Genomic DNA, 20119 nt, shown 5'->3' with positions numbered 1-20119 from the left:
TAGATGAAATATAATAATAATAATAATTTGCTTATTTTATTTTAAATTTTTAAAATTGAAACTTGTAAACATTGTTTCCCCTAATAACACAATATTTGTAGTTGTAAAGTTAGATTAATGACTATATTTCAAAATAAAAAGAATATTGAAAAAAAGATTTAGAATTTAGATGATTTAAAAGATTTTTTTATAATTAAAATGGAATGGACTAAATTGTAAGTTTTTTTTGACTAAATTTAAAGAAAAAGATGTGTAACATTGAAAAAAGAGGAGCAAAAAATGTAAAGTAGGTTTGTAGGTTTCAAAATTGAGAATAGAAAGTGAAATGAATAAATATTTGTTTTGTGATAGAAAGTGGAGGCCCCACTCGCACGGCAATGAAGTGGTCGATCTTTGTGTGTATAAAAACCTCCCCAGTTGGAATTCGTCTTCACCGAACCCACAGATAATAAATAAATAAACAAATAACAAAAATATCAACAACAATAAAACAAAGAGAGAAAGAATTTCTAAAAAAGAGGAAACACAACGGTTACCATTTCCGATTTCCCACACCAAAGAGAGATACCAACACGCCGCCGTACCTCACTCAAAAATCTCTACTCTCAACGCATGTAATCCCCAAACTCTTCAACATGATTTCCGTCAAGAGGCCAAGAACACGCCGCAATTTCACCGCAGATTCCGATCTATTCGATGTCTTGCCGGACGATCTCCTTATACATCTCCTCTGTCGCCTTGCCGCCTCCGCCTCCTCCCCTTCTGACCTCCTCAACCTTCTCTTGACGTAATTACATATATCCTTCTTTTCGTTTTCTTTTTTACTCTGTTTTTTTTTTTTTTTTGTTGTTGTTGGTTTTGTAAATTTCTCTTCTTTTTTCGGATGATTTTTTTGCAGATGTAAGAGGTTGAATCGCTTGGTTCTTCATCCTTTGGTTTTGTCTAAAGCCGGACCGAAGGCGTTTGCAGTAAGAATGCAAAACTGGTGTGATTCATCTCACCGATTTCTGAAACGCTGCGTCGATGCCGGTAATTCGGAAGCGAGTTACACGCTTGGAATGGTTAGTTTTTTCTTTTTTCTTTTTTTGAAAAAAGATGAAGAAATTGTTACTCTGTATTGGAGTTTGAACGAGGATTGATGATATCTGTATTTTTTTTCCTTTGTAGATCCGATTTTATTGTTTGAGGAATCGAGGGAGTGGAGCGTCTTTAATGGCGAAAGCAGCGATTAAATCTCACGCCCCGGCGCTATACTCACTCGCCGTCATTCAATTCAACGGCAGCGGTGGCTCTAAAAGCGATAAGGATCTTCAGGCAGGCGTAGCGCTCTGTGCTCGAGCCGCTTTTCTAGGCCATGTGGACGCACTTCGCGAACTCGGCCACTGCCTTCAAGACGGTTACGGTGTGAGACAGAACTCCGACGAAGGCCGCCGCCTCCTCGTCCAAGCCAACGCCCGTGAGCTTGCTACGGTTCTACTCTCCTCCTCGAGTATATGGCAACAACAGCGCCACAACCAATCCGGCAACCTCCCTGATTTGACAGCGACTCGTTGTTCGTTGCTGAGTGATTTCGGTTGTAACGTTCCGGCACCAGAGCCACATCCGGTGAACCTGTTTTTGAGAGAGTGGTTCGAGTCGGAAGGTGAAGTGGCGGCGCGTGGGGGTCTGAGACTTTGTTCGCACAGTGGATGCGGTCGAGCGGAGACTCGGCCGCACGAGTTCCGACGGTGCTCAGTTTGTGGGACAGTAAATTACTGTTCAAGAGGATGCCAAGCGCAGGATTGGAAAGTCCGGCATAAAGAGGAGTGTACGACGGTTCAGCGGTGGCGGGATGAGGATGCTAACAATGCCGACGAGATGTTTGATATTGTAGAAGAGGTTGAGGACGCCAACAATATCGTGGGTATTGTATAAAATCCTAACGCCGCCGTAATTTTTGTCTATTTATGGATATGAATAGTTTTTCTGATCTTTTAATTTTAACGATTTCCCACTTTTTAACTTCGATTTACATTAATTTATTCAATTAACCTAATTACGACCTTAAATTCTTAATTTAATTTTCCAGCTAATCAATTATAATTCTTTTAAACTAATTAATACACATATTTGTTCTTTTCAGAAACCAAATTATAGATTTATTCTTATTACTTGAAATTCAAAACTTTTATATTCGTGGTATCCAAATTGAAAGAGGAAAAAAAAAAAAAAAAAAAAAGGAAAAAGGGACCCCATCTGATTGGAATATAGAGAATTTTAGGAATTTGAAATTGGAAGCATATGCGGTATTCATATGTGCAAGCTCCCCATTTTTCTCCCTTCATGGAAGCCACACTTTCTTCTTCCTCTTTCTTCTTTCTTCTTCCAATATTCTCTTTCACTTTTTCCACAATATTCCTAACTATATCATCACTTTTTATATGAATTTACAACCATCAAAATTTTCTTACAGTAACTACCCTATGCCACCTTTTTAATCAGTAAAATAATATTGTTTTTCTTTCAAAATAAAAAACAAATTCAATAACGTATATTTTTAAATACAGTCAAATAAACTAAAATATTTGCAAATTATATAGCTAAATTTTGGATTCTATTGATAAAATTTGGTAAACCGGTAAACTTTCTATTACTATTCATAGAATTTAAAATTTTACTATGTTTTGTCAAATTTATCATTTGACAAATAATTCGTTAGAAATTAAAATACATCCTAGCAAAACAATCCTTCAATATCTTAAATATAAACGAAAAGAAAACCAAGTAGGACTAATATTGCTATGGTATTTGTTACTTGTTATAATTTTTACTATTTTATATTTATCATCTTTTTATTATTTATTATATATCGTATTTATTATTTCATTCCCAGATTGAAATAATTTATACTTGAAACACGGTTATTATAATTCAAACCCAAATTCAACTTATTATAATCAAAATTAAGATATTTCACACTATAAACGTTATATATATAATAATTCACTTTCTAGATGTTTATGAGATGGAAACCCTATCAATAATCACAGTACGTTAAGATTGTTATTAATGTGAAGATTGGTGTAGAACATTCATGAACAATGACATAATAATATCTCATGGATATGTGAGTGTTTATTTCTTTATCTATTTCGTTTCACATCTTCGTTAAATCTTTTAATTTTATTTTCGTAGATAGATGTTTATTAATAAAATTTTAAAATTAATTTTAAGTATCAATAGAAAAAAAAATACTAAAACATAATTAGAATATAAATTTTTTAAATTAATTAAGAGCAAATACTAATGAAAAGGTGAGATTAAAAGTGAGACTCTAAAACTTTTGAATCAAATTGACGTAATATACCAACTTTGAAGTATAATTATAAAGTTTTGGATAGGTAATATATATTAAGTGTCGTTGTTGTTATTTTCTTCATATACATTGGTAGTCTCCGTATAATAATGGATTAGGTAGATTTTAAGAAAATAAATTAGGAAATATTTCAAAATGTTGAAAGCATGCAACCTGATGATCATAAACGTTGCCTAATTAATGCAATTTTCTCTTCTTCATGTATTTTTTTAAGCAACCTTTTCCAACCTCGAGGGTTCACTTCATGCAGTGGGGTGTCATATACATATATAGATCACGATGGAGAAAATTTGAAGGAACTAAAAGTTTCCAATAATTGATGTGAATTGTGATTAACGCTTTTATTTAATTGTGTTGAGTTTAAAAAGAAAAAAAAACAAAACAAAACAAAACGAAACATATCAATGGAAAATGGAATATTTGACAAATGAGACGAAATTGGAGAGGCTAACTTTGACGGTGGCATGCAGAAATTGCACATGGGGATACCCAAACCAAACCCACTTTCAAACAAAAACCTTCAAAAATAATTTTTTTTAGGTAATTATAATAGATAGCAACTTTTTAGAATAATTATTAAGTATGTAACGATATTTTAAAAAAATTGCAAATATAGCAAAATCTATCGGTGATAGAGTTCTATCGTTGATAGACTCTTATGGTTTATCAGTAATAAACCAACATTTGCTACATGGTCTATCAGTGATAGACTCCTATCATTGATAGATTTTGTTATATTTGTAACTTTTTTAAAATGTTGCTATATACTTAATTATTTTAAATATAATTGCTACATTTGCAACTATCTCTTTTTTTTTTTTTTTACTTTTTTAGTTCTTGATAATAATGCTTTGTCTGATTTGCATCGTTTTTATGTTAAAGGAAAATGTCTCAGAACTAAGTGGAATATTTGCTATATACAACTTTCTTTATTCAAAAAGATGCATTTTAGTGTAGGATTTCAACCTCCTATATAAAAAAAAAAGTTAGCTAGGCATCGATTCTAGTGGATGTTTGTTGTACTTAACAAATTTATATTTGTGTTTAACATGTCTGTGAATCCTTAGACGTGTCTAGAAAAGTCTTTGAAATTTTATGAACAAAGTGTTTAGAAGATAAGAACGAGTTTGCTCCATGTCGTAGTCCAAAGAATGTATTTATATAAACTAGCTAGGGGTTCCTTTGTTTATGTCTTGAATTAGGTTTGAAGGAGTTAAACAAAAGTAATCAATCCACTAAATTTTGAACCGAGAGCATGCATCATCGAAATCAATAATTAGGATAAGAGGATCCAAACCACATACTTCTACTTTAACGCGCGTCAGTTAGAGTTGAGCTTTTATCGATATAAATAAAGAACTAAAGAAGTCTTAATATTAAAACATTCGTCTCTTCTTTTTAGAACAAAAACATTCATATCTTAGTTATTATCTTGAAGTATAGAAAATGAATAATTGGTGAAACTATAGTATAGGTTTTTAAAAGTAGGGCAAATATTAATTTATACTCCTAAACTTTGGAAGCTCCGTCAATTTAAACCCTAAATTAATAATTGTATCAATTTAAAATGTAAACTATAGTTGTATCAATTTAAACCTTAAATTTTTATAAATGCATCAATTTAAATACTTCTTTTATTTATGTATCAATTTAAACATTCAGCTTTAATAAGTATATCCAAGTAAAACATAATTGAGACTAGATTGGTACATTTATATGAGTTTAAGGTCTAAATAGGTAGAGTCTAAATTGATCTAATTATAAGTTTGAAATTTAAATTGATACAATTATTAGTATAAGGTTTAAATTGACATAAACACCAAAATTTTAGAATATAAATTGATTTTTTTTCTATATATATATTCAGAATGAGTATAATCCTAGAATTTTTTTTAGAGATTCTTTGCTTCATAGTTCATTCAGAACATATTATCACATAACTACGTTCGACTCACAAAGTAAATGAAAATCTTCACTACAAAACATGGAGGAAACTTCCTCACTCCCTCACTCAATCAAAATGAACAAATAAAAATAAAATTTAATGATAATGTAGAAAAATTTGTAAGAATCAATCAACGACATATAAGTCATATTGTAAATATCCGTCTATCATATGAACTATATTTTATAGGATGAATTATTATTGATTTTAATTAACCATTAAAAAAATTGTCTAAGTATTGACGAAGATAGAATCAAACAAGAGAAAAGAAATATTATTTTGTTTTTATTTCGAGATATAGAAAGTAATTGGAGGGTATAAAAAGTAGGACGAATTTTACAAATCCAAACGGCATCACTCGCATCCTTCGATCCCGGCCTCCCGCCTTGTTAAATCCGATGCCTTCACTTTAATTCTATATTCTCTCAATCATCATCAACTACCAAAGTTCCTCCCATGGCCGACATCACTCCAATCCCAAACCTTTTGTTCATCACTCTCCTTCTCCTCTCTATCGTCTTCCCCGCTCATACTTACCAGGTTCGCCTCGATGAACACCAACCTCTCTCCAAAATTGATGTTTACAAGGCTACTCTTGCACTCCGAAGTACCGCTTCCATTAGAGCCTCGCCGCTTGTTCTTGGCCTCAATGTAAGTTTCGCTTCTCGGCAGCATTCTCATGGCGTTTTCTGTTCTTCATTATGCAATCGCTAACTCATGTATGATTTTGCTTAGTTACTTCGATACTTTGAATTTTCTTCTTACTTACCTCGTTGACGAATATTTACTTCATTCAGTTCGTTTACTTGTATGAATTTGGAAGATATGATTCTAGATTCTTAACCAGTGCTCCTCTACTATTTGATTTTTCATCTGCATCGATACGGAGTGATTACTGTGTACACAACTTGCTGAGTTGTGATTTTCGGAGATCTTGCAACATTCTGGATTAAAATGTTTGTTTATTTGTTGATTCTGTGTCTCATTCAATGTTTCCTGATTGATCGCTAACTCGTACGATTTTGCTTAGTTAGTTCGATAATTTTGAATTTTCTTCTTACTTACAGCGTTGACGAATATTTACTTAATTCAGTTCAACTTTACTTGAATGAATTTGGGAAATATGATTCTAGATTCTTAACTAGTACTCCTCTACTATTTGATTGATTACTGTGTAGACGACATGCTGGATTTTGATTTTCGGAGTTCTTGCAACTTTCTCGATTAAAATGCTTGTTTATTTGTTAATTCTGTATCTCATTTAATGTTTCCAGATCAATCGCTAACTCATGTATGATTTTGCTTAATTCGATAATTTTGAATATTCTTCTTACTTACAGCGTTGACGAATATTTACTTCATTCAGTTCAGTTTACTTGTATGAATTTGGAAAATATGATTCTAGATTCTTAACTAGTACTCCTCTACTATTTGATTTGTCATCCGCATTGATGCGGAGTACTCCTCTACTATTTGATTTTTCATCTGCACCGATGCGGAGTGATCACTGTCTACACGACTTGCTGGATTATGATTTTCAGAGATTTTGCAACTTTCTGGATTAAAATGTTTGCTTATTTGTTGATTCTTTATGAGATTCTTCTTAGTTTCTACTTTCCGTGCTGATTTCATATTATCTTGAAACGAATCTATTTATGTGTATGAGTTTAGATAATATCCTAGCACTTCTCTTCGCATCTGATTTTCCATCTGCATCATTACGAAATGGTTACCGCGCATCTGTATCCGGATTATGCTTTTCCGAGATTTTTTTGTTTATTCTGTTTCAATTTTATATTTCTATAGCGTGGACACGGAAATAGGAGTTGCTTAATTACTTGTTGATTCTTTATAAGTTGCTTCTAACTTCTTGCGTTGGCTTATATAAAACTTTCCTGCCGTCATTTTTTCTCTGAGTTATTGTTTATTTGTTGACTCTGTTCCAATTACATTTTATTAGGGCGAGGATACCGAGTGGGTGACTGTAAAGTTTATACATCCTGAACCCTCGGCAGATGATTGGATAGCAGTGTTTTCTCCTGCCAAGTTCAAGTGTGTGAAATCTCTTATTACATTATTTGGTATATAAAACTCTTGTAATGTGCATCGTTTTAAGTAAAAGTGAAAGTTTATAATATTCTTTTTTGGCCTATTTAGTTTTGATCCTGATAATGATCTCACTATGATGGTGAAAATTGTTACAAGTGCCAACAAAAACTGAAAGAACTCTGTTTATCTGTGGCAGCGCATCAGGCTGTCCTAGTTCAAATAAAAGGGTTCAAACTCCATCAATCTGCTCAAGCCCAATAAAGGTGCTCCAGATTTAACTTGTAATATTGACTTTGGCGTGAATGTCAGATATATGCTTTTTTAATGCTTGAAATGAAACGATGACACAAATTTATTCTCCAACAATCTGTGTTCCAGTTCAATTATGCAAACTACACAAATCGAAATTATGTGAAGACAGGAAAAGCTTCTTTGGCGTTCCAATTGATCAATCAGCGAGCAGATTTTTCATTTGCTTTGTTTTCAGGAGGTCTCTCCAATGTTCGTTCTCTCATCCACCTTCCCTTACTTCTCATTCCTTTCCCCACTTTAGTTATTCCAGTTTCCAACTCTGATAATGCAAAAAGAATTGTCTTTCATTAGTTTGACTTCATTTCTTGTCCAATGTAACTGTATGTATGCTACGATATTGATTTTATCTTCTAGTCTTAACTGTGTGGAGTGATTGAATATGCAGCCAAAACTTATTGCTGTTTCAAATCCCTTATCATTTAAGAATCCAAAAGCACCATTGTTTCCTCGCCTTGCACATGGCAAACTGTGGAATGAAGTAAGTCTATCAATATCCTCGTATTTCCTTTCATTTTATTTGGGGACACAAAATAGTCAATAATGGCCTGCAGTCTGAAAACTTTACGTCAAAATCTGATTTCCTTTCTATCAACATCACCGTGCTCAGGTAGCCTGCAGTATGAAAATTTCATGTCATAATCTGATTTCCTTTCCATCCAGATCACCGTGCTCCTATTTTTACTGTTGAAACTGTTGCAAAAACTTCAATCGGATTACTCATTGCTAACTGATGTTGAAAAAACGTCTTCAAAACTGACACTCCTACTTCATGCCAACATACGTGAGAAAGTTTCATATTCCACGGTTAGCAAGATTTAATTAGCGGCAGAACAATCGTCTTTTGATTTTTGCAGATGACAGTAACCTGGACAAGCGGGTATGATATAAGTGATGCTACTCCATTTGTCGAATGGGGTCTAGAAGGGGAGGCACAAACAAGATCACCAGCTGGCACACTGACATTTAGTAGGAACAGCATGTGTGGTATGATTAGTTCATGCAACTCATCAGCTAGACTCCATCTGAGCTTACAACTTAATATTATCTTGCAACAAAAAAAAAAAAAAAATACAAGCTGTCAGTCGAAACATCTAAGACATTTTTTTAAACCTTAATTAAAATACTGTTTCAAAAAGGTTTAACTACTAACCTTTTCGTGTGTTTGTGTGTCTGTTTGCATTTACTTTCACTTGCCATTTGGGTCTAGTTGATCTTTAATACCAAATAATTTATTGGAGAATTAGTTTTGGATCAGATAGATCACATTTCTATTGGCTATTCTAGGTATTTATGTCGCTGCCTTGCTGAAGTATTGCTGCCTCCATTTTGTAATTTACTTCAAACCAGAGGATATGCCTTATTAGTCAACTCATAAGTTTTTTATGTTTTCATCTTGATGTCCTTGAGCTAGCCATTAACCTGGAAATGAGTTGTCAATTCCATTCCATCCAAGTGGTTTCTTAGAACACTACCAATGTCTTTCTTTCATAGTTTCATCAGGACATGAATCTTAACAATTAATTTAGAAAGGTAGTTAAGACTTCTTTCAGAATGGATCGATGACTTTCTTCAATTCTAATCAGATAATTACTATGCAAATTGTATTGTTTTCACTCTTTTCTTCTTACTGAGCACTAGTTTCGAATTTTTACTTGTTGCATGATGGGATTTTCTTCAATAAAAGATGCACCTGCACGAACTGTTGGTTGGCGTGATCCTGGTTTCTTTCACACGAGTTTCCTACAGAACTTATGGCCAAACGCCGTGTATGTATCAAATATCAATGGTTGAAGCTATTGGTCTTAACCACTATTTTTAAATCTTGTTTTCATGTGCACTAAGGATTGCTGCGTTGGTTTCAACAGGTACACTTACAGAATGGGTCATCGCTTGCTTAGTGGATCATATATTTGGAGCAAGAGCTATTCATTCAAGTCATCACCGTATCCTGGTGAAGAATCATTACAGCGTGTCATTATATTTGGTGATATGGGGAAGGTACTTCCATAAAGTTTTTAATTTCATTGATTATAATCAAAATGACTCTTGAGATTTATAATTCATAAGGAAATATTGAAATTATAGAAAAAAGGGAACTTCTGAACGTCAGTATAGGCAACTCCTCGGGTCTATTTATGTTTCTTGTATTGACATCATAAATCTCTATCTTCTTGAGAGGATGTTCCTTGATGTCGACGACTAACATTTTGATTAATTCAAAGAAAATCGGTTGTCATATAAATGGATTTGAAAAGGAACAATCTAATCTCCTTCACTGCCATTTTAGTTACAGTAACAAATGATATAACAAAATTATCTTCCAAACTTGATAAGAAATTAGAATTCAAATACAGCCCTTTCCATATCCTATTTTTTGTGAGTTGCACATTTTCTATTTGTAACAAATAGTAGTCTCATGAAGATAAGATTTTTCGAACACTAACCATGACTTTCAGGGACAACGTGATGGCTCGAATGAATTTAGCAACTATCAGCCTGGAGCATTGAACACCACCGATCAGCTCGTCAAAGACTTGAACAATATTGACATTGTTTTCCATATCGGAGACCTGTCTTATGCAAATGGGTATCTCTCAGAGTGGGACCAATTTACTGCACAGGTGGAGCCCATTGCATCCAGGGTCCCCTACATGGTTGCAAGGTTTTCAATTAATATCAATAACTTGATTGTTTCTAAGCAAATAAATTCTCGGCCATTTACTTGTGTATAAATCTTGAGCCTCTCCAATTTCACTTCTGCAGTGGTAACCATGAGCGTGACTGGCCAAACACCGGATCCTTCTATTCAAACATGGATTCGGGTGGGGAGTGTGGAGTTCCGGCGGAGACCATGTTCTACTTTCCTGCTGAAAACAGAGCAAAGTTCTGGTAATTCAAGAATTCTTTCGATGAATCTATTGCAATGCTGAGTTTTATATGTTGCTTCACAAATTAACTAAGCAGTTGTTTTAAGTAACAATTCGGTTTTACGTAATTCATAAAAACTTATTTTTGTTTCTTGAATTTGGTTAACTCAACTCTTTCATCCAAGAAAATTGTAAACTAAACAAGGTCTAAAATATCATTTGTTGCCCGTCTTTCATAAAACCAATTGGGTAGTGCATGATCATTAATTATTCGATCGAGATTCTTAATTAATTTTGTTAGATTGTCTGTTCCAAAAGACAAACAGGATCTAACGATAATGCTACCCGACAATTTTCTTGGTACAAACGAAGGCTAAAATCAAAATAATAAATGAAATCTCTGTTGGAATAGACAATTCATTAAATTATCATGATCCTAAAAGAAATACTTCACTATATTTCAGAGAGAAATAAGCATGTGAGACAAATTGTGGAACTTTTGATAGTTGACGTAGTGTGGAATAATCATCAGGTATTCAACGGATTATGGATTGTTCCGGTTTTGTATAGCTGATACAGAACATGACTGGCGAGAGGGGTCAGAACAGTACAGATTCATAGAGCAATGCCTTGCATCAGCAGATAGACAAAAACAACCTTGGTTGATATTCGCTGCTCATCGTGTGCTCGGCTACTCTTCCAATGACTGGTATGCATCGCAGGGCTCATTTGAGGAGCCTATGGGAAGGGAAAGCCTTCAGAATCTCTGGCAGAAGTATCGGGTTGATATTGCCTTCTATGGCCATGTCCATAACTACGAAAGAACATGTCCAGTTTATCAGGTAAACCACTTTTCCTAATCTATTTTTACAAAGTGCTTTTCAATCCAATACAAACCTTTAGAACACACAGAAATTTTAGTTTAGGGTGTGTTCTTAAACACATTTTTAAGTATTTAGTTTCAAAAAATAAGTCATTTTATAAAAAAATCAAAAGTATTTGATGACTTAAAATAGCTAAAATAGTTTTTGTGGATTGCTTTAAACTTTTCTTTTTTTACAAACCCTTTGATTTTTTTTAAAAATGCATTTTTTTTTTATTTTAAGTCAATCCAAAAGAGCATCGATATGAACATATACACGCCAGTTTTTAATATCTTATCACATGAATGGTTTCTTTTTTTAGAATTTGAAAATATCATACATTTGAAATACAAGACCAAAAATTAAGTACGAGTTTCGTTGTAATTAATTTTGAACTTTTTTTTTTTTTTAATCAAAAAAGTTTAAGTAAAAATGAGTTTTTTAAAAAGCCAATTCAAAGGGATAGTGGTGTGTGTGTGTACATATATATGCAAGTTTTTATTTTCTAATATCTTATTATATGATGAATGGTTTATGTTTTAGAATTTAGAAATATTACACAATTTTCAAATACAAGTACAATAATTTGAGTACTGGTTTTAAAAGTATGATTCTGAAATTAATTCAGGAAACAAAGAGAAAAGTTTTCTTTTCCTTTGAAAGACAAAGTAAGAGGTTAGTAAAATAAATCGAATAATGTCTTTTCTTTCAAACTAAACAAAAATAAACATTGAAATCGAACACGACTTTGCCACCTACTTTTTATATATTTTTTAATTCTCTTTTTACAATAATTATTTAAATAGCATTATTAAAAAAGACATTCAAGTTGAATATAGTCCAAAAGTAAACATAACTTACCTCTAAAACCTGTGTGTTTGCTGTACATTTATAAGTTTTCTTTAGCTTTTAAATTAGGTATAGATACACTTTTTTTTTCCCATAAAATGAGATGAAAGAACTTCTAAAAACAATAAATAGAATTTATAGATTTCCTTAAAACTACTTTTATATATATATATATATATTAAAATACGCAGAATTTTGGATTCTAGAAGTAGAATATAAAAGACGAATTCATACCTTCCAAAAATATAAATCTATTTAGAGTTGTGTTAAGATTTTAGACAATTTATAGAATTTTGCCTCTCTATTTTAACCGCTTCAGATTTCATTTCTTTTATTCATTAACATTAAATTTTTTACGGCGGTGGTGATAGCATCAATGCGTGAACGCGGAAAAAACTCAGTATTCAGGCACAATGAACGGCACGATCCACGTAGTGGTTGGTGGAGCAGGGAGCCACCTATCCCCATTCACCGAAGAGATCCCAAAATGGAGCATTTATAGAGATTTCGATTATGGATTCGTAAAGATGACAGCATTCAACCGCTCCTCTTTGCTCTTCGAGTACAAGAGAAGCAGCGACGGTAAGGTTTATGATTCGTTTACCATTTCAAGGGACTACAGAGACGTCTTGGCCTGTGTTCCCGACAGTTGTCAACCCACAACTTTGGCTGCTTGAACTTCTCCCTATTTCTCCTCCTCTTTGCATATACCTGTTTTTGTCAGTTTAGGTTGTTTAGAAAATAGTTATGCTTTCTGCGTTGTCTCATAAGTAGTTAGTTTCTCGATCATTTTTAATCGTAATTTTGATGTCCAGCCTAAGTTCCTAATCTATTTTTCTCTACAAAAGAGCTCAGTATTGGAACAATAATGTATATTGCACATATACATACATAGGATTCTTCTAAGTAGTTATAAGTCTATCAAAACAGACATTGTGAGTGATTTAGCATGTTCCAGATTAAATTACCATGTTTGAAGTCTGTTAAACTAATTTAGAAAACTCATTTTTCTTTTCTAGATTTTGTTTTCAAATTTTAATTAAAAATCTTGGTAGTTGATTTGCTTTTTTATTTTTAAACAGGAAATTTTGCAAATGGAAATTGAAAAACAAGAAAAGAAGCTTTCAAAAAAAAAAATTACATTTTTAGTCTAAAAACGAAATGAAACATAATTGATTACCTAGGGCTTTTATTGTTAATAAACAAAAGGATTTAAGAACAACGAAAAAATTGAAATGTTTAACAAACAAAACAAATCCTTGAGGTTTAATTTTACATTTTTAAAAATACAATAACAAAATTCATACAAGTGATTTTCGTTTTTACAAAATCAATTTCAAATACACATTTGAAAATGAAATGTATACGTTTTTTGGCGCACTTAGAAATGTATACTACTGTATTATTAGCTTAAATTATAAATTAAATTCTCATGATTTACAAAAAAATCTCTCTAGTTTTATAAGTGACAAGAACTATGAATGAAACACGAACTATTTATGAATTTTTACCCAAAGACTAAATTCTAACCAAATTCTAACTTTTTTTTTAAATGGACCAAAATTGTAACTAAACTCAATTACTATTGTCTATTTAATTATCTACTCTCAAATTTGTTTTAAAATTATTGTTAAATTTTGAAAACTAAAACGGAAAGTAACCTTCTTATAGGAGCTGGTCTATTCATTATTTTCATATGCCTTGTCTTTTATTTATATTATGTACCCAATTCAGTTTTGTCGGTTATAAATGATTAAGATAATATTTTGGCCTTTTGTTTTCTGCCTTTCAAAACACACCTGTAATCTACGTTCAACGTTTCAAAATTATAATTAAATCTATAAAAATAAAAACAAAAAACAAAAAAACAAATTTGATGTTTTTGGAAAGCGGCTAAGATTTTAAAAAATGTGGACAAGATACTAAAAACTTAGCTTTCAAAACTGAGAATCGGAGAAAGTAAAACTGTTTTAAACCCGCTTGATATATTCTAAAAATATATTTTTGAATTACCCCATTAAACCCACCAAACACTTTCTTTTGAACACTGCAAATTAATAAACGAAAAATGTCATTTTTATAAATTAAAAAAATTGATCTTTTGGAACATTTTAAAAGTGAAATTTGAATGGTTTTTACCAAAATAGTTTAAATAAATTTAAAAAAAGGCTATTGATTAACATTTTTTACTCTCATTCCAAACATGCTCGAACAAGATGAGGGGATATGAGGAAAGACGAAAGGATACTTTGTTAGCATACCTATAGAATCTCCATAACCGATTGCCGTTACTTCCATTGATTGTTCCAGAGACATTTGGCTCGGTTGAGCCAACCTTCAGCTTGTCGATCCTGCTTAGCTGTGGATATACTTCAATCAAAATGTTTCCACGTGAAATTTTCACTTTCAGGGAGCAAATAGAACTCGAAAAATAAGAGGGATCCGTTAACACAATTGTCAAACTTACCAGTAAATTGTAAAACCAACTCAATAATCCTCGATGGAAAGGTCAGCACCTGAATCTTGTTTGTCCATTTGTTTTGAATAATTTGTCACAACTTACAATACAATAAATCCAATGAATTAGAGCTACAAATGTTCACCGTTAAGGATTATTACCTCTAAAAGGACTGAAGTTGTTTGCAGCAAAAGATTCACCAACGTTCAACTTGAACCACGTTGAATACCGAAATCTAACAGATTCAAACTTTCGAGTATCGAATTAAGATTAACAATACCACCCCCAGTAGTATTACTCAATTTGGTTGAACAGACAGCTGCCCTAGTTTCATGCAGGATCTCCTTGGCTATATAATGGACAACATACAGCATATTGGAACCCTGGTTGTATGGGAGTCGTAAAAAGTATTACGCGCCATGCCAATCTCTTACCAGAGAGCACAAGGATCCCCCAAAACCAATAAGATATACAGAAAGTTCAAAAATAAAATTAGTTTTGTCGCTCAGGAAAATTTCTAGCTCCCTCCCTATAGCTATCAACCACTATCCAACCATTTCAGTATCATGACCTCCTCCATCATTCGATGAATTGATGGATGCTAATAGATCATCTATTTTTAAAGGTGAGCGACGAGCTGCATATTGAAACATTACCTGCATATATAGTTTCCATAAATGGCTAGAAAGAAAACTAAACGAAAATTGAAGTACAGGTACTTTACCTAAAATTATGACCTGTTGGATATATCCATAAATTTTTAAATAAATAAATAAAACAGTTATAATTATCAATTCTAAACAACTTTCAATTAATTTGTTATGAATATGATTTGACTATACAAGTATGATATTAGCTAAATTTCTAACCTTGGAGTAACTATCTGCAAAGGCTCGAGCTCGATTGACCTTGCCATTGTATTGTAAATCAGCCCCCTGAATCTTCCCGTCCACAATTGTTAACCCTCCATCACCAATGGTGAATCGCAATAAATTGCCTGAAGACAAACCTAACTGAAATTCAAAATATTCAGTTATTTACTTGGTGATAAAAGAAGGAACCTCAAATGTTAAAATAAATAAAAACAGAAAATTTGCATATGTGAAACTCTAAATATTGACCTAAAAGAGGCTATTGGAGTCGAACTCAAATTTCCTCCTAGAACCCCTCCTATACTTGCGAAATCTTTCAGATATTTCCCAACAGATGCCCATGACAAGGCATACCAAATGAACAAGTAAACCATTAAAAGTTTTGTCAAAAAGGGAGGAAGCAAATATGCCACTACAAACATCCGTAAGAACATGAAAAAAAAGTACAAAAGAGAGTAGAGTGACCAAGGGATGCGATACAAATCCTTCGGTGATTGTTTCTTCTCTGGACAAAAGAAAGGTGCCATCAGCTAATGAATTTGATAGAAGACATTATCTCCCTTACTAGGGACAGTCGTCCACCATAATTAAAACGAAAGGGAACAAAACATCATTTTGACAGGAATTGTATTATGATAGAACTAGGAATGTTTTGAGGGTATTAGAAATATATTGGTAATTTTTAGAGAAGTTGTTCTGATCAGAGGGAGTAGGATGGAGGAAGGTAGTTAGTTATCAGTTGGATTAGGGTCCAAGTTACTATACCAAAGAAAATGGGAGATTAAAGTCCCTTAAATACTTGGGTTATCTTATCGTTCTTCTATCTTTTATATTTCAATATGTTTGGATTTCATCACACTCGCATGGTGACTCTAAGACAAAGATTCCCCTCATACCTACACAAATTTTTAGCTATGCTATAGAAATTAGCACCTAAGAAATTCACCAACCAAATTCCCTGCTCCCAATGCATCTTGTTAGCAAGATCTTCTCTCCAGAAAATCTGAGCCTACGGGATTATTGTACTAAAAAACCCTATTACCAAACAACACACACTTGATCTCCTCCAAAGTGAAATGCGTCTCCTATTATCCATCTACTTGTCACCATCAGACTGTAAATCTCACAATCGATGAAGTGTTCAGGATTTTGATGTAGCATGTAACTTGGTAAAAAAGTTCCTAAACTCTTTCTATTCACTATCCCTCCATCATGAGCAAAGTAAGATGGTTGTAAAAAAAATAACAATAATGTAAAACAGACTAGTTATTGCAATTCTCAACCAGCAAAATTTAGCAATCCTACATGGTGAGGCGGGGCAGGGAGAAAAAACAATTCCTTATAGGAAAGGTATTGTAATTGTAAGTTTGTACTCACATATGCTCATTCTTAAACAAGCCAAATCTCAACCTTAGCACACTAAAACCTAAAGAACTAGTAATAAAAGGAAGTTCCAGAAATCGAGGATTGAAAACGTGCCAAGCCCACCCTCTTTACCATTAAATTTTATCCTTTCTACTGCAACTTTCACTAGGCGAAGTAAAAAAGGGTGCAATTCTTGCTAGGCGGTGTGAAAAGCCTGCAATGCTTGCTAGATGGGGTATAAGGGTACAGTCATTGCTAAAACTATTTGAGAGTGTGATTGAATCCCGATTCCTTACAAAAATAGCCTTTTAGTGGCTCAATGTGATGCCTGTAAATTGAAGGTTGTCTTAATTAGCTTAGAATTTAGTGAAGTGAAAAGGACCGGTCAGTAAATAGTTTTTTGGTAGTGCATTTTTCCTGTTAACATGCTTTTTAATATTTCCCTCAATAATACGATCCAGGTTAATTTTTTAAAAAATTGACCTCATAGATACCACCTCACATCACAGTAGTTAACCGGACTAATTACTTTCCTTTTTTTTTTTTTTAGTTTAACAAGAAGTGGGAGTGAGAGATTGAAACTGTTGACCTCTAGGTTGATGGGTATATGCCTCAACCAGTCAACAATTTTCAATGGCCAATCCCTTTAGAAGGTGCAAATATCAACCAACAGTTTCTTCAATTAAGTCAAGCCCAAATAACAACATTAAAATTCAAAGTACCATATACAGATGTGGTACCATGCCAAACTACACACAATAGAAAGAGGACAGAAAAACCACAGACCACATTCCAAGAAAAATGCAGTCAAAGGAAGCAACATGTAATAAACAAAAGAATTTCGAAACTAATGAACCAAAAAAAATGGCTAAATTTAGAGCAACAGAACCTTTCCGAGAAAGTCACCATCTAAGCATCCAAAGTACACAGGAGGATCATCTGATGTAGCCACCTTCCCATCACTTTGTAGCTCCAAAACCAGCTGGCCATTCAAATAGAAAAAAAAAATTCATTATGAACTGCATGAGACAAGAGACCAGATCCATCTCATGGATCATCATTGATCACACAATTGACTAGAAAGTACGATAGCAGCAACATTGTTTATAAAGGAAGAGAGAAATAAAAAATACAATTGCAAACAGCCATATAGTTTTTTTATTTAAAAAAAAAAAAAAAAAAAAAAAAAAAAAAAAAAAAAAAAAAAAGAGGTACAAGGAAATGTAGATAGAAAGCACCTGCTGTTGGCTTGGAACTTGTCCATTACTATCTGTGTCAATAACATATTGACTGCAATTCTCATCCTTCCAGACCAAAGCAAGCGGTGTATTTCCTGGCTGGTAATGGGAGTGCCTAGAACAAAGACAGCTTAGTATGGGACCAACGAAGTCATACCTTATAAACACAGAAAGAAATTCCCGAAATGAAGCACAGAGCATATCGATTATCAAGAATAAATATCAAGGCATTATAACCTGAAAGTTGTTAAATATTTAATTCTACGATATGGAGTGTTTCACATGTTTCAAAATATTCCAAAAAGAGATCACAGATGTTTGCTAAATGAAAAATTATACATGAAACAAATTTAAATTAAATCCTCATTTAGAAGGAGAAGAAAGAGAACTCGCAAAGTTTTAAATCCTTTCTTGATGATAGATCTTACTTGTTGTAAAATAATAGACCATCCTTGACAAAAGGTGCTTCTCCTGCATAAGCTGCATGGAGACCATTTTGATCGCATGAGTATACAGGTACCAAACTGAATTTATACTTGTGATAGTATGAAGGCGGTTCACAAGCTCCACTTTCAGCGAGCTTGGAATTGAGCCAGAAGAACCGAAACTCGGCTGCGCAATCATAAAGAGAATATCCTCGCCAACAAATCATATCAATGACGTAGTACGTTTGATCTGGCTACAGGAGATTCGAACCTTTATCCATCAGTAAAAAACGTGGACTACGAAATGGCATAAGAGTTATGAGAAACTTACTTCATGAAATATACAATCTAGAATAGAATATGTTTGACCGGAACCAGAGGCATTCTTTGTCTTTGCTCCGTTAGGTAGAGCAGAAGGAAAACGATGCAGAATCGATCCATTTCGTAGCCTACTGATCGTTGTTCCATTGGATGAAACTACAAAGCACCGTTTACCGGAAGGCCTTGCAAACACGTACCTATATAACATCCAAAGAATAGTAGAAACATCACTCTCGGCTTCGATCATTCGACAGAGAGATTAAGATTTTCTTTCTTCTTTACTTATTCGTTTTATGAACACTTGTTGACGGCAGAAATGCAACCAGAAAGCATTAAGTACGACGAGGAAAATCAAGTACTCAAGCAGACAAACAAAAATGAGCAATCCAAATCTCGCTTGAGACGTTCAATTGACCTAGCACCGAATGTAAGTGAGAACGAAACAACCGGAGAAATTTGAATTTGAATGCAAACACGCAACTAGGAGAAAGAAACAACCGGAGAAATTAAGTTGAAGAAAAAATAAACGTAAATAGCTAGTAACGAAGAGATGAAAAAGAAATAAAACCAGTCATCGGTAAGTCGATCGGGAACGTCTATCATCCACTCAGGAAGTAGCAGTTGCTTCGAAAACCACTTACGAGCATCTGAACTTTTGAGCTTCGATGCCTGTCGAACATCGAGTTCCTTCAGAGCAGGCTCATTAAACTCACGTTCCGCTAAGATCTCCGTCGAACATTCCGTTTCTGATTCGAGTTCGTTTAGTTCAATTTCCAGCACCGGCTCGGAGGTACTAGGCTCGTTGAACGAGGATGAGAGGGAGAGAAGCGTGGAGGCTAAGGAACGAGCTTGTTGCTGAGCATCGCGGCGATTCTGCTGTTGCCGTTGCAAAGAAAGTTCCCGCCGCTTCTGCTGATCAGAGATCGCGGGGCGTTTGTGTGGACGGCGAATGTCATGCGGTGCCATCTTCGCGCAATTCGTGGTGGTTCGAAATGAAAGCCAGTCTTCCAATTCGCTACGGTGATACCGTATATTAACCGCCCAGGACAAAATTCCAAATTTGGGTTTATTCGATATTGGGCTCTTAACGTTGGGCTTTTGGGTAATTCCTGATCACCAACCCATTAATGAGTAACTATAATGGGAAGCGAATTTAGAATAATCATTAGAGATAATCGCGGGAAATATTGATATATTTAT

General features: G+C 33.6%; 3 protein-coding genes across 10 annotated transcripts; 2 read left to right on the top strand and 1 right to left on the bottom strand.

Annotated features, from left to right (window-relative positions):
• The first annotated feature begins 417 nt into the window (after positions 1 to 417).
• On the top strand, positions 418 to 2048 carry LOC103502322 (F-box protein At1g67340-like). The gene is made up of 3 exons (XM_008466208.3): positions 418 to 787; positions 899 to 1061; positions 1168 to 2048. Exons 1-3 carry the CDS (start codon positions 636 to 638, stop codon positions 1912 to 1914), a joined length of 1062 nt encoding a protein of 353 aa, XP_008464430.2. The 5' UTR covers positions 418 to 635; the 3' UTR covers positions 1915 to 2048.
• A 3586-nt stretch (positions 2049 to 5634) lies between these two features.
• On the top strand, positions 5635 to 13183 carry LOC103502325 (nucleotide pyrophosphatase/phosphodiesterase-like). Its single transcript, XM_008466217.3, has 12 exons — positions 5635 to 5951; positions 7261 to 7352; positions 7546 to 7612; positions 7728 to 7850; positions 8047 to 8139; positions 8516 to 8645; positions 9346 to 9427; positions 9527 to 9659; positions 10118 to 10323; positions 10425 to 10550; positions 11061 to 11370; positions 12612 to 13183. The coding sequence occupies exons 1-12, from the start codon at positions 5757 to 5759 to the stop codon at positions 12915 to 12917; spliced, it is 1863 nt and encodes a 620-aa protein (XP_008464439.1). The 5' UTR covers positions 5635 to 5756; the 3' UTR covers positions 12918 to 13183.
• On the bottom strand, positions 12472 to 19944 carry LOC103502323 (uncharacterized). 8 transcript variants are annotated; one of them, XR_007818892.1, is made up of 10 exons: positions 19488 to 19944; positions 18930 to 19116; positions 18602 to 18852; positions 18174 to 18288; positions 17825 to 17917; positions 15568 to 15711; positions 14860 to 15081; positions 14708 to 14762; positions 14502 to 14610; positions 12472 to 12951 (listed from the first exon to the last, which is right to left on the bottom strand). XR_007818892.1 is itself a non-coding variant. In XM_051081160.1 (7 exons), the coding sequence occupies exons 1-7, from the start codon at positions 19883 to 19885 to the stop codon at positions 14905 to 14907; spliced, it is 1365 nt and encodes a 454-aa protein (XP_050937117.1). In that variant the 5' UTR covers positions 19886 to 19943; the 3' UTR covers positions 14738 to 14904. The 8 variants fall into 8 exon arrangements, 2 of the variants coding, with proteins under 2 accessions (XP_050937117.1, XP_016903207.1); XR_007818890.1 differs by having other exon boundaries at positions 14502 to 14599; XR_007818891.1 differs by having other exon boundaries at positions 14708 to 14756.
• Positions 19945 to 20119: the final 175 nt, after the last annotated feature.

This window comes from Cucumis melo, chromosome 2, assembly GCF_025177605.1.
Source record: "Cucumis melo cultivar AY chromosome 2, USDA_Cmelo_AY_1.0, whole genome shotgun sequence".
In the NCBI taxonomy this organism is placed as follows: Eukaryota; Viridiplantae; Streptophyta; class Magnoliopsida; order Cucurbitales; family Cucurbitaceae; genus Cucumis; species Cucumis melo.
Note: the sequence above shows the minus strand (reverse complement) of the source record. Positions and strands in the feature narration are given on the sequence as shown.

What these genes read in the sequence shown, in the direction of transcription:
- LOC103502325 (XM_008466217.3), top strand. Translation starts at nt 5,757, where the DNA reads ATGGCCGACATCACTCCAATCCCAAACCTTTTGTTCATCACTCTCCTT. An exon ending in TTTCAGGAGGTCTCTCCAAT is followed by an intron (nt 7,851 to 8,046) that starts GTTCGTTCTCTC and finishes TTGAATATGCAG; the next exon opens with CCAAAACTTATTGCTGTTTC. An exon ending in GTCCCCTACATGGTTGCAAG is followed by an intron (nt 10,324 to 10,424) that starts GTTTTCAATTAA and finishes TCACTTCTGCAG; the next exon opens with TGGTAACCATGAGCGTGACT.
- LOC103502322 (XM_008466208.3), top strand. Translation starts at nt 636, where the DNA reads ATGATTTCCGTCAAGAGGCCAAGAACACGCCGCAATTTCACCGCAGAT. An exon ending in CTCCTCAACCTTCTCTTGAC is followed by an intron (nt 788 to 898) that starts GTAATTACATAT and finishes ATTTTTTTGCAG; the next exon opens with ATGTAAGAGGTTGAATCGCT. An exon ending in CGAGTTACACGCTTGGAATG is followed by an intron (nt 1,062 to 1,167) that starts GTTAGTTTTTTC and finishes TTTCCTTTGTAG; the next exon opens with ATCCGATTTTATTGTTTGAG.
- LOC103502323 (XM_051081160.1), bottom strand. Translation starts at nt 19,885, where the DNA reads ATGGCACCGCATGACATTCGCCGTCCACACAAACGCCCCGCGATCTCT. An exon ending in TAGATTGTATATTTCATGAA is followed by an intron (nt 18,853 to 18,929) that starts GTAAGTTTCTCA and finishes AATCTCCTGTAG; the next exon opens with CCAGATCAAACGTACTACGT. An exon ending in ATGGTGACTTTCTCGGAAAG is followed by an intron (nt 15,712 to 17,824) that starts GTTCTGTTGCTC and finishes TTTGAATTTCAG; the next exon opens with TTAGGTTTGTCTTCAGGCAA.